Source organism: Globicephala melas, chromosome 9, assembly GCF_963455315.2.
Source record: "Globicephala melas chromosome 9, mGloMel1.2, whole genome shotgun sequence".
In the NCBI taxonomy this organism is placed as follows: domain Eukaryota; kingdom Metazoa; phylum Chordata; class Mammalia; order Artiodactyla; family Delphinidae; genus Globicephala; species Globicephala melas.
In genome coordinates, this window is record NC_083322.1 from 19708900 (window position 1) to 19726362 (window position 17463).

At 38.8% G+C, this 17463-nt stretch overlaps 1 protein-coding gene across 2 annotated transcripts in view; it reads left to right on the forward strand.

Moving 5' to 3' along the window:
* CHCHD3 (coiled-coil-helix-coiled-coil-helix domain containing 3) overlaps positions 1-17463 on the forward strand; it is a 287932-nt gene that overhangs the window by 171381 nt on the left and 99088 nt on the right. The window contains exons 5-6 of one of the 2 annotated variants that reach the window (XM_060305301.2): positions 9748-9762; positions 11657-11740. In XM_060305301.2, coding sequence (XP_060161284.1) covers positions 9748-9762; positions 11657-11740 — 99 coding nt within the window. The remainder of the gene's footprint in view (positions 1-9747; positions 9763-11656; positions 11741-17463) is intronic. The other variant, XM_030853845.3, reaches the window with a different exon arrangement.

Consider the following 17463-nt stretch of genomic DNA (forward strand, 5'->3'; position numbering starts at 1 on the left):
CATCAGCATGTGAATTTTATTTGCCAGTTATATCTTAATAAGGCTAAAAAAAAATCCACATGTGAAGCAAAGATTCCCTTTGTTAACATTTACTCTTAAGAGTCCAGCATTGCTATCTTTCTCCCATTATCGGGTCGGTAGGTTTCTTTGGTTAAGCACTAGATGAAGTGTTGGCTTTCAGTTAAGGATTTTGCAAATGACAACTACCTTGAACCGCTAGCATTTCATTCACTGGGAAGAGTTGTTGGGGCATGCAGTACATGAGACAGGCCGAGAGTAGAGCTGGCCCAGGCTTGTGGGATGGGTAAGATCCTGCACACTACTTGAACTTTTTTCGCTCGCCTCTTTAACCTGAGTAGTTGGAGTTGCATAAGCTAAGTGTGCATGTGATGTAGTTCCACTGTACTGTCTTCTTTAAAGCACCATAAATGAGATGAGGATGTCCAATATCCTTTTCTTTTTTTTAAATTTATTTTTATTAGTTTATTTTTTATTTTTGGCTGCATTGGGTCTTCGTTGCTGTGTGTGGGCATTCTCTAGTTGTGGTGAGTGGGGCTACTCTTCGTTGCTGTGCGCAGGCTTCTCATTGCGGTGGCTTCTCTTGTCGCGGAGCGTGGGCTCAGTAGTTGTGGCTCGCGGGCTCTAGAGTGCAGGCTCAGTAGTTGTGGCACATGGGATTAGGTGCTCCGCGGGATGTGGGATCTTCCTGGACCAGGCTCGAACCTGTGTCCCCTGCACTGGCAGGCGGATTCTTTTTTTTTTTTAAATTATTTATTTTTGGCTGCGTTGGTTCTTTGTTGCTGCACGTGGGCTTTTCTCTATTTGCAGTGAGCGGGGGCTACTCTTTGCTGCGATGCGCGGGCTTCTCATTGTGGTGGTTTCACTTGTTGCGGAGCTTGGGCTCTAGGTGCGTGGGCTTCAGTAGTTGTGGCACGCGGACTCAGTAGTTGTGGCACACGGACTTAGTTGCTCCGCGGCATGTGGGATCTTCCCGGACCAGGGCTCAAACCCATGTCCCCTGCATTGGCAGGCAGATTCTTAACCACAGTGTGGCAGGTGGATTCTTAACCACTGGACCACCAGGGAAGTCCCCAGTATTGTGAACATAGTCATTTCTTGAAAATGAGAGCTAGTGGGATTTGGTTTAGCAGCAGTGAATTGAACTTGTTTTAGAAAGTGGCCCATTTCACTGTCCATCTTACCTTTTTGAATTGGTAACATTCAATGGCTTATAACACCAATCTGTTCTGCAACTGAATTTGATAATAAAAGCCCCTTCCTGCTCTCAGTCCTTATAATCACACAGTAGTTTTATTGAATATGGCCCTTCTTACCATGTTTTCCCCTTTCAATTATAATTCTTATCCTTAAAGTTTCTGAGCTTACTGTATCTGATACAGAGTCCTTATTTGTTTACTTTATAGAACTTGGGCTTCTGGAACTTTGATTTCTATGCAGTTGCTGAATTTAATTACACATGGTCTTTAAGACTTGATGCCTGTTTGCATTCCATAGACATTTAGGAGCTAAAGCTAGTCTCATTAGAGAAGATAAAAACTGCATATTTGAGAAGTATGAATCCCTAGCAGTTCATTTCACTTTTGCCTCAGCACTTATTTACTGTTCTTAGGTGCTGAGTATCGTGATGGGTGTTCTTTTTTTAAATGGCTGTTGGGAGAGGAGCATAGAATATGACACTGAGCTGATGAGGTGATATGTTTCAGCACCTTTCATGTTGAAATTTCATGTTGAAATATCACGTTGCTTTGTAATGTGAAACTTGTAAATTTTAATGGAATCATAACATGCCTGTTCTTAGGAATGTTCTATAAAATATTTAACAAAAGGTCTGGCATTGTCACTGCCCAGGCAGAGCAAATGTGAAACAACCAGTGCCAGTGCTTGTCAGTTCTGCCTGAACTGAACGTCGGTTACATGGATTCATAATCTTATGTTATATGGGCATTGATTCTCTTTTTAGAGAGCCATACAAAAGCCAGGACCTATGTACCTGTTTTGTGTTTTTCTTACTTAGTTCAAAAAGAATGAATTAAGACTTCCAATTTCTTCTCACTGGGATATGATTAACTACCTTACATACATGTGAGCCACTCTCATTGCTTTATCTACATTATACCTTTGCAGGCAGCCCTACAACCAGGTTATAACGTCAGCAAGTCTCCAGCCCTGTTCTACAATACATGCAGACATTTACTCAACAAAAATTTATTTGCAAGCAGGTACAAAATGGTTCATATAACCTGTCCTGTAAAACTCAGTGAAGTCCCAGTTGTCTCTTCTTTTAAGTGCTCTTTGCAGGGAAGGGTCACCTGAGGCAGAGGAGGCTGTTTCTAGTTGGCCTTAGACAGCCAGCAGCCCTCTTAGACCAGTGGTTCTCAGCAGGGGGAATTTTGCCTCCTGGGGGACTTTTGGTAAAGTCTGGAAGCATTTTTGGTTTTCATAGCTTGTGGGGGCAGTCCTACAGGCATCATAGAGGCCAGGTACGCTGCTAAACGTTCTGATGCACAGGACAGCTCTCCCCAGTAAGGAGTGATCTGGCCCAAAGTAGCAGTGGTGCCAAAGGTGAGAATCTCTGCCGTAAACCAAAGGCTGCACACAAGACTGTTGAGAGATCAAGCCTGAGGCACCCTCCCTATAGTTGAAGCTACAGGCCTTGTTCTCATCGCCTTGAATATTCTCATAACTTCTTCACACAGCAGGTGTAGGAGTATCTTTATAATATGTTAGCTAACCCTTTTATCTTTTCCATAGTTTTCATTTTACTGATAGAACATCTAACATTTATCATGCTAGTTAACGAACCATTTTCGCTAATAAAATCTTATTTCCAACAGTCACTGTGCTAACTGGCAAAACATTGTTGTTGAGCAAGACATGGATGAGTGAAGCCCTAGTTGTAGCAACCCCTACTTTTTGAGCTTCCAAATTTGAATTTCCGGTAAGAATACTTGCTGATTGCTTCTGGATTGTGCATTCTTGACTAATATGCTGGCAGCACCTATTCCAGAGCTTAATCTAAGTAATGTATACGCATACTATCACACTGAGTATGCTGTAGTACTTTGAAGTAAATCTCACATCCTGTGACAGATTTGTTTCCCAGAAACTGTCTACTTACCTCTCCTACAATCTCTTCCCCTCGATGCACTTAATTTCCTTTTGGCTACCCTGTCCTGAGTGTTTCCTTTGTGGAAGAGAGAGGAGTAAATCTCTTTTCTTATCCTCGAGAGTCTAAAGTTGAGGACAGGAACAGTGGGTAAGTAAACATGTATAATACAAAACAAAGTCAAAAACAGATACCCCAAGAGATATGTGGAAAAGTTTTATTAGGTGTAAAAGTGTGAGAGGCAGCAGGGTATGACATGGCAAAAACCACATGAAGGAAGAACATTCAAAAGGAGTTTTGGAGCTTGGGTAGGGGTCTGGACTGGGTCAGTGCATGGTCACCTGGTGACGTAGCAGTGCTAAAATGGGTATCCAGGTCTCCTGACTCCCCACCAAGTGGATTTCCGAGTATGTCATAGTGCTAGTAAGTTCTGAATTACACTGGAAAGCTGGAGAAGTAAATATATGGTTTAAAAATGTTTTTTTCTTTCTAAAGCTATAGAAGAAAGCTTGTAAAATTGTTTCTGATTTCATCTAGCACTTGGTTTTGCTGCTTTTGTCAAGTAGCACAATGTGCACAAATGTTATGAGAGAACTACTGGAAAAATTTCAAGCAAAGTACCACTACGTCGCTTTCTGTTATAATTTATGTACCTGACAACCTCCTCACTTCATTGTTGGTTTACTTTTTTCTAAAAGGAACATTTATTTATTGATTGATTTTTGGCTGTGTTGGGTCTTCGTTGCTGCTTGTGGGCTTTCTCTAGTTGTGGCAAGTGGGGGCTACTCTTCATTGCGGTGCATGGGCTTCTCATTGTGGTGGCTTCTCTTGTTGCGGAGCATGGGCTCTAGGTGTGCGGGCTTTAGTAGTTGTGGCATGCGGGCTCAGTAGTTGTGTCTTGCGGGCTCTAGAGCACACGCTCAGTAGTTGTGGCACATGGGCTTAGTTGCTCCGCGGCATGTGGGATCTTCCCAGACCAGGGATCGAAGCTGTGTCCCCTGCCTTGGCACACTGTGCCAACAGGCAAGTCCTACTTTTTTTTTTTTTTTTTCTTTTTTTTTTGCGATACGCGGGCCTCTCACTGTTGTGACCTCTCCCGTTGCAGAACACAGGCTTCAAACGCGCAGGCTCAGCGGCCATGGCTCACGGGCCCAGCCGCTCCACAGCATGTGGGATCTTCCCAGACCGGGGCACGAACCCACGTCCCCTGCATCGGCAGGCAGACTCTCAACCACTGCGCCACCGGGGAAGCCCAAGTCCTACTTTTTTAATTTGAAAAACCACCTGTCTTTGCCTCTGCTCTCTTTTCAAGGGAGTAGGCAGATATGCCCCCAAATTGCAGGGGACATATTCGATAGGCTGTTTCCAGTAAGTTATCAGTATGAAAAAGCTGACATATGGACCAGGGTCTTGAAGCTCTTTATGGGAAGACAAAATAAGCCAAAACAAATGGACTTGATCAAATCCTGGGGGTTTGGATGTGACTTTCAGACTTCGGATCAAGAAGTCTTTTGGAAGAATGGTGTTTATCTTTCATCTTTTGGCCTGTATTCAACTTCCATCAGGTCTTACTGTGTTAGTGGACATAATATTTCAGGCTGGGGTTTGCTCATAGCTTGTGCTTAATGCCTCTAAGTAGTCATTGAAAATTATGCTAAAGTTGATAATAGGATGGGCATCGTTCAGGTTCACGTAGATGAGTTACCCTTTTGAAGGTCACCTTCTGGTGTAGTTTGGAAAACAGTGCTTTGAGTATAAGTCTTTGTTTATTAATGCCACTTGATAAAGGCTCAGTGAACCCTATGTAATTTCTAATTTGTAACAAAACTCTAGTATTCAGCTAATTGAATACATGGCCACTTTAGTTATTTTGTTACACTAATTGATATTCACAGTGATCATGTCTGTTCCTTCTAAATGTAGTATTACCGTATAAGTTTATGGTTCAACCTCTTTGGATATTTCCATTCTTTCTCTCTGTTACATGTCAGCATATAATTTTATTTCGTTTGTGTTGTGGTTTATATGTAGTTCGGACACAGAATAAAGCTCTTTTCCCTGCTCTTACTTGCCTGTTTGAGTTGATAGATAGGTTGATTTTCGCCTACCACAGATTATCCATATGATTGTGAAAGAGTAACTCTTTCCCAGTTCATTATATGTGTGTTTCAGATTTGTTATAAGCTTTAGAACTATAGGAAGTGTAGTTATAGGGATTTCCTATTTAGATTGATTTAGAGTTGTTACCTTTTCTCAATCCTAGTAATTTCTGGCTTCATAACATCATCCCATGGAAAATTGAGCTGATACCTGCTTTTTATTCTACCTTGAGCTATTAAAATTGAGCACTGGCACTTCAAGAAACTTTGTCATTTAAAATGTACAAGCTTTCCTGTAGCACAGAATCTTCCCTTACGTGCTTTGTACTTGATGTGCGAAGTAACAGTACTGCCTCTGAGCAGTGCTGTGCACCCTGTACCATATCTCAGTCCCCAGGAGCAGCCAGGCATAAGAGGGCTGAGTTAACATGCCAAAAAGTTGTTGCTATGAAGACTTCTCTAGGAACGTACGTGGAAGGGTACCTGGAAAGCTACCTTTATTGTCGTAGACGTAATCCCACTTTTTACTTCTCTTGCCCTCATTATGTCCTTTGTTGTAAACACCTTCAGGTCTCTTCTGAAAAGAGGCAAATCTTTAAGGAAATAAATACGTGTTGTGTACTTCAGTTTGAATCTGCTACCAACACTGAATGAAAACATCAAAATGTTTATGTGTTGCGTTTCTTAGAACTTAATTTCCTTATTTTCCTTCTCTTGTATATGGGATGCTCTTGTTTTCCATAATGATCCACTTAGGCATTTTCTGTCATGTTTTCAAGCCCAATCACGTTATCCCAAATCTAACAGGATCTGAAAACTAATGAGTATACATTGCCTCCCTAGGAGGAATAGCAAACAGGAGGCGGGTGGAAACTTTTTATATCCATTTTTTCCCCTAAGAAACGATTCTGCTACAACAGTGAATAATGTTTTAATCCTCTTTGTTTTCATTTGTTCATGTACAGTGATTCCATGTCTGTTAGAGTTATACATGGAGGTTTTATTCCTTGCAGTTGGTTTACCGCTTTTTCTTAAGTTGCGTGTGACTCTCCATCCTCCGCAGCTATTAGCTTAGTCAGTGTATCCCAGGCTTATGTAACTTTCAGGATTCATTTGTGTGACTTTCCCTCCCAGCCTCACATTAACTGTTTCAAAGCAATGTGCCACTGAGGTGGTGTGGCCATCTTTCTTGCTCTGTTATTGTCCCCAATAGATCTCAGACTATTGATTCTGTTGACAGTCTAGGGAGAGATTTGTGTTGTTAGCCTGTGGTTGGGTGTTTTCAGGGCTTTGGATGTATTTCCTCTTCAGTATGCATATCTGACCTTTTGGCATGTTGCTTTAAAAAAAATTCCAAGGATTTATGTCTTAGAAAAGTGAATATGGATATTTCTGCATATCCTTTATTTAGATTGTAATCAGCCTCTCAAAATTAAATTTGGTGGTTGGTGTAGTCCATATTAGGCTGGAGCAGTATACTTGTGGTGTTGGATTCTTAGTGTTTTCTAAATAGCTGTAATAGAATATCTGTTACGTTTTCTTTGCTTAAAAAAAGAAATCTCACTGTGCAACTATATGTGAACAAAAGCAACATTATTTAGTGAAAATGTTCTAAGAACCATGGTGGGCAATGTCATGCATTTAATGGGGGAGAGAATCAAGTGCTAACACATTAAGCATTTAGTAAGTAAAATTTCCATGCTATAAATAACTGTTCAAGTTGTTAAATTTTTTTGGTTGTTAATATAATCGCTGAATCACTCACTCTTACAGCTTTTGTACCATGTTATGTTTCCATCTGATAGTCAAGGGTAAATGTATGTGATATGTTTAAAAAATATTTTTTTGATTAAAGAAGTATAACTTTGTTATAGAAATTTTGGAAAATAGAGAATGGTCTAAGTAAGAAAACTATCCCACTATGCGTATCGTATCCACTGTTAACATCTTAGCATACATTACACTTTTTCTATGTCTACATAACTGGATGCTCAACTTGCCCTGTCCTTCCCTTCTGTCCCCTACCCCTGTTTATTAACCAAAATTAGGAACTCAGTGTACATGGTAATTTGTGACCATTCTCCCCCCTTTAATATTTTGAGTTAAAAAATCAATTACTCTATTAAAACATTATTTTTTAATGGCTCTCAATGTTTAATCATTATGGCTAGACTGAAATCTTTATAATAAATATCCTGTTGTTGGACCATATCTTATTTACATAGACCTCTGTTGTCCACTTTTTTGTTGCTTTAAATAACGTTGGCTGCATTTTCTTAGCTATGTTTGTGTGCTTTTCTTAATATTTCCTAGGATTAAATGCCTAGAAGTGAAATTGGCTAACTGATAAGCAAATTAACAGTAGTAGAGATATACACACACACGTCCATATATTTATATAGTTGTTTTTATAAATTTTAATATGCCTTATTTGGATCGACTTAAAATTTTTATACAGTTAAATTCATTCTTTGTGATATACAGTTGTTTGAGTTTTGACAAATGTATGCACTTATCTAACAACCACCATGATCAAGAAGCAGAATAGTTCCCTCACCTCAAAAAATTACCTCCTTTGTCTTTTGACTACAAAGTGTGTTTATTTTTAATATGGAAAATATAAAGAAAAATAATTGGAAACTATCCATAAGCTTACCACCCTGCTATAACTTCTGTTGAATATCCTTCTGGTCTTTGTTTTTTTCTTCTTCCCTACAAAAAAAGACATCATACTGTCCTTTCTGTTTATAGTCTTTTTCTTACTTAGTATATTTTGAGTATATTTTAATTTAACTGTTAGATTGTTTTTTTTGTGGGTTTTTTTGTCTTCTTTTTGGCTGCGTTGGGTCTTTGTTGCTGCATGCGGGCTTTCTCTAGTTGTGGAGAGCATCAGCTGCTCTTGGTTGAGGTGCCCAGCCTTCTCATTGCGGTGGCTTCTCTTGTTGTGGAGCACGGGCTCTAGGTGCGTGGGCTTCAGTAGTTGATGCACACGAGCCCTAGAGCGCACGGGCTCAGTAGTTTTGGCACATGGGCTTTGCTCTGCGGCACGTGGGATCTTCCCAGACCAGGGATCAAACCCGTGTTCCCTGCATTGGCAGGTGGATTCTTAACCACTGTGCCACCAGGGAAGTACCTAGATTGGTTTTTGTTTTTGTTTCTTTGCAATTCTAAATAAACTTACCATGAATATCTTTGCATGTTGCCATAATTACTCAAGTCCTAAAAGTGGAGTGTTTAGATCTCAGTGCATATGTACAGTTTTCAAACTTATTTACATTTTGTCAAATGGATTTTTAAAATACTTGTGCCAGTTTACATTCTGACACACAGTGTCTTGAAGAGCATGTTTTTCCTGTATCCTGGGCAATCTTATTTTTATATTTTTAAATTTTATAGATGAATTATGGAATTTTGTTATTTTCATTTTTTGATTTCTTGTGGGGTTGGTTTTTTTTTTAATGTGTTTATTATTTACTGTTTTGTGTGACTTGCCAGTCTATGTCATTTGCATGTTTCTCTCTTGGCTCTTCTGAGGAGCGGAGTGGGGTGGAGGGCTTATTTTTTAAGTGCTCTATACGTTAGTAACACTAATTTCACAGTTAGAGGCTGGTATTTCTTTGTCATTTGCTTATTCATTTTATTTAATGTTTTTTATTTAATGGAAGTTCTCATAAATCCATTCTTTTGCATTTCCTTTATATTTTGGAGTTGAATTTAGAAAGATTTGTCTTGAATTTAGATTTAGATTTGTGTTGATTTGTGTTGAATTTAGAAAGATCTTTTCTCTTTAGATCATATAGTCATGCATATTTTCTTCACGCGTAACTTTATCAAAAATTCTTTCTCCATTTACTTTTTCTTTTATATTCCTGACAGACTAGTGAGGTTTTTACTGTGCTGTATCAGGGAGTCATAGATTATGTACTTGCATATACATGTATTTTTATCTAACCTCAATATTTTGTTTTTTAATTATTCCAAGCACCATGAACTTTTCATTGAAATCTTCTATTCACACTGTAATAGCACGGTCACATTTAAGTGTGTGCCAAGTTTAAACAAGTCCTCTTATTTTTTTCCCCATTGCTGTCTTCCCCCTCCCCCCCCAGTTTATTTATTTATTTATTTATTTATTTTTTGCTGTGTTGGGTCTTCGTTTCTGTGCGAGGGCTTTCTCTAGTTGTGGCAAGCGGGGCCACTCTTCATCGCGGTGCGCAGGCCTCTCACTATCGCGGCCTCTCTTGTCGCGGAGCACAGGCTCCAGACGCGCAGGCTCAGCGGCCATGGCTCACGGGCCTAGCCGCTCCGCGGCATGTGGGATCTTCCCAGACCAGGGCTCAAACCCGTGTCCCCTGCATTGGCAGGCAGAGTCTCAACCGCTGCGCCACCAGGGAAGCCCCTCATTGCTTTCTTTGATGTGCGTATTAGATACTATCTATCAGATTTCTTGGTTGACATTAGGGGAAAAAATAAGTACTTACATTGTTAAATAACTGTTTTTTTGTTTTTAACATGCTGCAGGATATTGAAGTCAAAGTAAGTAGCAAAACAATGACCTACAACAAACGAACCAATGGGTTCACCTAAATTAAGCATATAGTGACAGTCACCCTTACACCGGTTGAGCCAGGTGACCCTTGATCATGTTGCAAAGAAAATATGGCACAAAAATGGGAATGCCAAAATATATACTTCTGTTATTTCTTAAAGCTACTAGTCAGGCATGTATTCAACATTCATTGAACAAAAAATATGTTAAAAACTTTTCTAACATGGGGTATTGTAGGGAGTTCTCTTCTCCTCGAGATAAAGGTACTTAAACATAATAAAAATAGAAACAACAGTTTAAGAAATGTATTTTTTCATTCTCCTCTAGTTTTATTGAGATATAATTGACATACAGCACTGTATAAGGTTAAGGTGTACAGCATAATGATTGACTTACATCATCATGACCACAATAAGTTTAGTGAGCATCCATCATCTCATATAGATACAACATTAAAGAAATAGAAAAAAAAAAGCTTTTCCTTGTGAACTCATAGGATTTACCCTCTTACGAACTTTCATTTATAAGGTAGAGCAGTATTAATTATCTTATCATGTTGGACATTACATTCCTAATATTAATTTATCTTACAACTGGAAATTTGTACCTCTTTACTACCTTCGTCTAATTCCCCCTCCCCCCTCCCTTCATCTCTGGTAGTCACAAATATGATCTCTTTTTCTATGAATCTTTTTGTTCGTTTGTTTTTGAAGTATAATTGACATACAACACTGTTAGTTCCTGGTGCACACCATAGTGATTCGATATTTCTGTACATTACAAAATGATCACCATAATAAGTCTAGTTGCCATCTGTCACCATACAAAGATATTAACTAATTATAGACTACATTCCCCACACGGTACATTTCACATTTGTGAATCATTTATTTTGTAACTGAAAGTTTGCCTCTTAAACTCCCTCACCTATTTCTCTCCTCCCCACACCCCTCCCCTCTGACAGTCTGTTTCTTCTCTGTATCTATGACTCTGCTTCTGTTTGGCTATGTTTGTTCACTGTTTTGTTTTTTAGATTCCACATATAAGTGAAATCATACAATATTTCTCTTTTTCTGTGTGCCTTATTTTACTTAGCATAATACCCTCTAGGTACATCCATGTTGTTCCAAATGGCAAGATTTCAAAGAAATGCATTTTTAAATTTAGCTTGAAAAAACATTCAAAAGTAAGCATCTTTATCATTATTTTTTTCAAGAATAAATATTTTATTACTTGATTTTTAATTTTGTAAAAAGAAAATCTTATAAATTAGAAGTGGGATAACTAAGAGTTTAAAAATTACTTTTATTATTTTATTAATTATTTAAAATTATTCAAATAAACAAATACAATAGTTTTTGCCCTTTTCGCCAAAGATAGCTACTTCATTAAAAAGGAGGTAGACCAATACATGTGTTTATATGCTGGTTGTACTGGGTAGTTTAAGGGTTCTCAAACGTTAAGGTTGATGTACAAAATCTTATATAGGCGTTTTCTTGTGGTTATCGCTCCAGAAAGATGGTTAATAACCACGTGTATTATACCTGGAATAAAATCAAAGTCTTATTGTGCAAAATATTAATCCTTGAAATTACTCTTCGAAAGAGAAGTTAAATAAAACTGTCTGTGCTGTATTCTGACATTATCAAAAACACTTGGACAAAGTAGGACACAGCTGTTACAGTTAACAAGTGCAATGCAGACTCATTCTTTACATTTAGATGCAGCAGTCCTCATCTTATTAATGTTTTTTCTATGGCAGAGACCTAATAGATTGCAAAAATCTTCATCTTTGAATACTTATTTCTAATGCAATTTATACTTCTGCTTTGCTGTTACTGCTTTTTCTTCATATAGTATATTCTTCATTTCTTTTTTTAGGCTAAGCAGCTGGAAGAGAAAGATCGAGTGATAAAGAAGCAGGATGCATTCTACAAAGAGCAGCTGGCTAGACTGGAGGAGAGGGTATGACTATTTCTTGTCAGTGATTCTCTTCTTTTACCACATTTGCGGTGTTCCCATGTATATATTTAAAAATCAGTACATTAGCACTGTAACTGCTTTGTCTCATTAAAAAGTGGCCAGGAAATGAAGATGCCAAGTGTGCAGATCGTTCTTGAAGATAATGTCATTTTTACTTCGGTAGTTTTGCGTATTGTTGTGTTGTTTGTTCATTGATGCGTTTTACTACTAAGGAACTCCTTCCAAATATTTTTCCCTGTATGTTTAGAAACTGCATTGTCTCCAGGTCAAACAGTAGAATGCTACTGTTGGCTTTCCCAAACATTGACTAAACTTGAGCACGTTCTTAGAAATGGTAGTGTTTTAAAGGATAAATTGTCTTTGTGAAAGCTGTTTCACTGCACTTGTGGCCAAGAAATGAATGTCTTCTTCAAAACTGGTGGACAGGAGCTAAATAGTAGGACTCAGGAGAAGAGTTAGGATGAGGAGTGGAGGAAGTACCTCTGGTTGACCTGACCCTGGAATTTGACAGAGACGCAAAGAAGGAAATTAAGGCTGGAACAAAAGGAAGCAGTGGGTTTAAGAATGGGAGCTTGAGGACCCAATCAGTGCCCCTGTTCAGTGAAGTGTATTTGTTGTCTAGGATAAGTTCATACATAGACCATGAGGTTACAAAGCTAGCTTTCTCTTTGCTTTGATTGAGACCCCCAAAGTTGATTGATTTAGAATAGGTTGTTTCATAAGAAACTAGATAAAGTAAGAAAGAAACTATTAAGCCCCATTCAGTACAAATATTTGTGTGTTGATCATCTTCACCTGTCTCTGTATGTCACTGAACTGAGTGCTTCTTGAGTGTAGGGACCATTTTCTCACTGATTCAGCAGATATCTACCTAATATATGCCAGGCTCTGGTAGTGCCAGAGATATGCTAATAAAGAAAGTAAACTAAACTTCTGCCCTCGTGGAGCTTAAATTCAATTAAAACCTCGTCAACATGTTGAATGGCAGATTGTGATAATATGGCAGACAGTAAAGTGGGGGGAAAAGGAGTCCCAGGGCCTAAGAGTGCAGGTGTGGGGTTGGGTGGAGAGGGAGGGCCTGTCTAATGGGATGGTATCTGGGAAGAGGTCTGCAGCAATGGGAAGCAGGCCAGCACCAAGAGGGCTTTTGAGTGGAAGAGTATTCTGGCTGCTGTCTTGGGTAAGAACTGAAGCAAGAGGGACTTGGAGGTAATAGTGGCAATTCAGAAAAGGGGTGGTGATGGCTTGGGCCAGGGTGCTAGCAGTGGAGGAATGAGATGTGGTTGGATGTTTCACAGGCAGAGCTGACCAGATGTGCTGGTGGTTTTGAACATGAGTGAAAGAAAGAACTCAGAGATATTCTAGGTATATAGCTTTTACAGCTAGAAGGATGGATTTTCCAAGGCCAAGGCTATTAAAATATGGATCTGGATGTGGGTAGTGGAGGAAATCAGTTCGATTTTGGATATGGTAAGTTTGGGGTGCTACTTAAGACATCCAAGTAGAGATGTTAAATAAGCATAAAGTGGAAATGCTTAGCACAGAAGTCAGCACATCTTTCTGTAAAGGGCCAGATAGCAAATATTGCAGGCTTTGCAGGCCATGTATGGTTTCTGTTGCAACTACTCGACTCTGCCATTGTAATGTGAAAGCAGCCATAGCCAGTATGTCAGTGAACAAGTGTGACTGTTCTAATATGTGGACACTGAAGTTAGAATTTCACGTAATTTTCAAATGTCATGAAATACTCTTCTGATTTTTTTCCCCCAACCATTTAAAAACGTAACACCATTCTTAGGGCTGTAGTAAAACAGGTGGCGGGCTGGATTTGCCCCATGAGTTGTGGTTTGCAGAAGCCTGGTTTAGTGCACAGGTTCTGACATCAGGTGGCTTGGATTCAAATCCCTGAACTGACATTTACCTGCTGCATCTCATGGAGCATCTAACGTAAACTTCCAGTTTCCTCAGCTATAAAATGATGGTATAATAGTACTTACCTCATTAATTTGTTAAATGAGATAATTCTCACAAATCACCTATAATAGTGTCCAGGACAGGGTAACCATTCAGTCAGTGGTAGCTCTTCTTTTTACTTCTGTCTATCCAGAGCACTGTCCCTGATATAATGAGTAAATGTTAGCGGAATAAAATGATTGAGTAAAAGTTTTTGAGGTGATTAACCAGGACCTGCTTTTTCCCCACTCAGTGATAGTTTTCTTTGCTTTCAAGTATTACTATGCTAGATACCTTTTGAAGTCCTCATCGATTACTGTTAGGTATAAGAAAAGGCACTGATAAATATTTACCCATTTCTCATAAATCCACCAATTTGATAGAGATATTCAGTGATGGGTATGAGGCACTGAGAGGATTTGCTCTCGGCCGATTAAAGGGGTCTGCTTAACAGTTAATTGTTTCTGGTCTCAGGTTAGAACAAGGTGGGGAAGGTCAGGTGGACATGGTGTGCTGATACCAAATCATTGTCACAAACGTCTTCTTATAACACACAAACACACATCTTTTCTTTTTTGAAGATGAGGCTGGAAAGAAGTTATTTAGGAATTTTAACTGAAAGCTGAGAAGCTGAGTGAACTTAGAAGAATGCCGAGGAGGAATAATCACATTATTATTAGTTAATACTTAATAACTCCATATTTAAGAACATGTGGTGGAAAGAATGCTGGACTAGGAGTCAGAAGGCATGGCTTTTTCATCTAGTTATTTGACAATTCACCTAATCTCTCGTGGTCTCTGGTTCTTTAAAATGATACATTTAAAAGCCCCTTGAAAACTGGAAAGAGCTTAGCAAATTCAAGCTGTTGCCATTAAAGAATATTTCCTTTCCATTGTGTGCAAGATATTAAAAATCATAAAATTACTTTAGTGTTACTCAGCTTTCTGGTGTCTTCTGCCCATTTTATAATATCTTGTTTTTGTTTATTACTGCCATTCCTAAAGTACCTAAGGTGAATTTTGTCCAATTGGATTTCATCTAGGAACATTTGAGAGACATTTAGGTGTCCAGAGACGAAGCATTTTCTAGCCTTAATGCGAAAGATTGTAAAGAGGGTTTTTCTTGTGATGACAGTGAAAAGTACAACGTCTAACCATTTCTGTTAGAAATTCTACACACTTTGTGTTAAAAGATGTAAAATGCCCAATCCAATAGTGGATAATGTAAGAAAAAAATGATTGTGGTATTATAACTTGCAGAATCATTAACTTACAATGAAATCCCAGGTTCCTGTTTAAAATTCAAGTTTAAAAGTGGATATAAGTACATATCTTTCTCTATTTTAACCAAGTGAACTTAAGAAACCATACACTGAATACTAGGTGGTATATTAATGGAGAGGAGGGGACACTGAGTCTTTTACAGAGTCATTACAGGGATGATTTCTAAGACCACCGTACCATCTGCCCATCAGCTAGATTAGCAAACACAGTAATTGTATACATAATCACTTTTTTATGACTCAGTCTTGTTACTCAGCTATTCATTTTCATTGACTTGAGGCAAATTTCGTGATGCACCTACAGCATGATACCCCTAAGAGTTATCTTAATATCTCATTGTGCTTCTTTTACTTTGAAGTGAGAAATTCATGGTCATTTGAGAATTATGTACCCAAGTTTGTTGAGCATTTGAAGCACATTCAGTTCTATAATACAGCTTGGTGTGCCTCTTGGTTCTATTTCAGTAAACTCCTTATCAGTTAGACATTCCCTTGTGTGAATGGAGCTTTCTCGTCCCAGGTATTTATATTGGCTAGTTCACCAGGAGTCTGAGATAACTTTCTCCTTTCACTAACTCGGGAGGAGTAATAAGTGCAATTTAATTGGACACCAATTTCACGCTTCTCGGAACCAGTATGCAAAAGCAACAACTCTTCACTGAGAAAGAAGGTCAAAGCCATTTAAAAGTTTTTTGAGTCCTTGTTTCATTGCAAATGTTGCCAGCTTCATCAAACAACGTTGACGTGGACGTGAGATAAACTTTTGTATTTTAAGAACGTGGACTTCCCTGGTGGCGCAGTGGTTAAGAAGCCGCCTGCCAATGCAGGGGACACGGGTTCAAGCCCTGGTCTGAGAAGATCCCACGTGCCGAGGAGCAACTAAGCCCGCGCGCCACCACTACTGAAGCCCGTGTGCCTAGTGCCCATGCTCCGCAACAAGAGAAGCCACTGCAATGAGAAGCCCAGGCACCACAATGAAGAGTAGCCCCCGCTCACCGCAACTAGAGAAAGCCTGCGTGCAGCAACGAAAACCCAAGGCAACCAAAAATAAATAAATTAATTAAAAGGGGAAAAAAAAAAAAGAATGTGAGAGGCGTTGCATGTAGGTATGCCCTAAATAAGAGAGGCTTGAGTATCAATTCCTGGTGGTTGAGGTAAGAGGCTTGAGAGTATTAATTCCTGTTGGGAGATTTGATGAAAGAAAGCCCAGGGCAGCTTTCGAAGAAAAGGTTCTTAGATGTTTCTAAGAAGCCTTTGCCAGTCCCTCAGGGAATTCTCCATAATGCTTTGTGTACCTCCCTTAATGTGCCACATTTATGACAATTATGATTAGTTATCTGTGTTTATTTTGTAAACTCCTTGAGGATAAAGGTCATTTTCTTATTTCCCACAACTCACGTAGTAGGCGTGCAGTGAACGAATCCTACATTTACTAAGCTTATGCCATAAAGTTAGGTCCAAGCTATTAGTGTACAGTTCTTAAGTATTCACAAAATATTTAGTATCTTCATTAGTTATTTAAATTAATAATCTAAATCTATCCTGTGAGAAAATCAAGTTTAACTTTGAATATCTGGATATTTATAGCATCCTCATCGTCCTAGTAGCTAACAGTAACATTTTTTGAGTATTTATGTTGTGCTGGGCACTTTGCATGGATTATGTCATTTTATTATCATAAACAACCCTATGAGGCTGTCAACCCTGTTGTTTAGATGAATGTCCTAAGGCTTCAAGTAACTTGCCGAAGAATATACAGACAAAATGTGATCTGGATTTGAGCCAGGTCCAACACCTGAGCTTTTAGCCATTGTCCAGTACCATCTGTAATGTTTGTCAGTTGTGCACTTAAGAAGTTAAATCCTGCTGATTGCTTTGTTAATTCTTTGGGTAGTAAATTAACTCCTTCTGGCTTCTAATACAACTTTTTAGGTCCTGATGTTAAAACTTGATCAGTGCCACCTCATAATCTGAAAATGTTAAGCATTCAAAATGCCTAATTTTCTCCCCAGGATTTGGCACTTCCTGGGAAAATTGGACCAAAAGGGAATAAACAGGGTCTTATTACTTAGCGACTGCAACATGATACCCCCAAGAGTTACTGTAATATCTAGTTGTGCTGCTTTTACTTTGAAGTAAGAAATTCATAGTCATTCAAGCAGTTTAGAAATGTCTTTGAGATTCATTCATTCATATGCTCACAGTGTTACTACAGGATAGTCATCTCATTCCATCTCTAGAAAGAAAACAAACTTTCTGTAACTGTTTTATCAACTGTTTTGATGGTTATCTAATTAGAGCCTGGATTGCCTGCTCCCGGAACATCCATTGCCTGGATATTCTTCAGGAAAGTGTGTATTTTTCTCGTAGTCTGTTAGCACTCTGGAAGGAAATTGAGAGGCAGGACCAAGGCCATATTATAACAGGGCAGAATCCAGATTCTCCCAGCATCTTCTAGGATGAAGGACC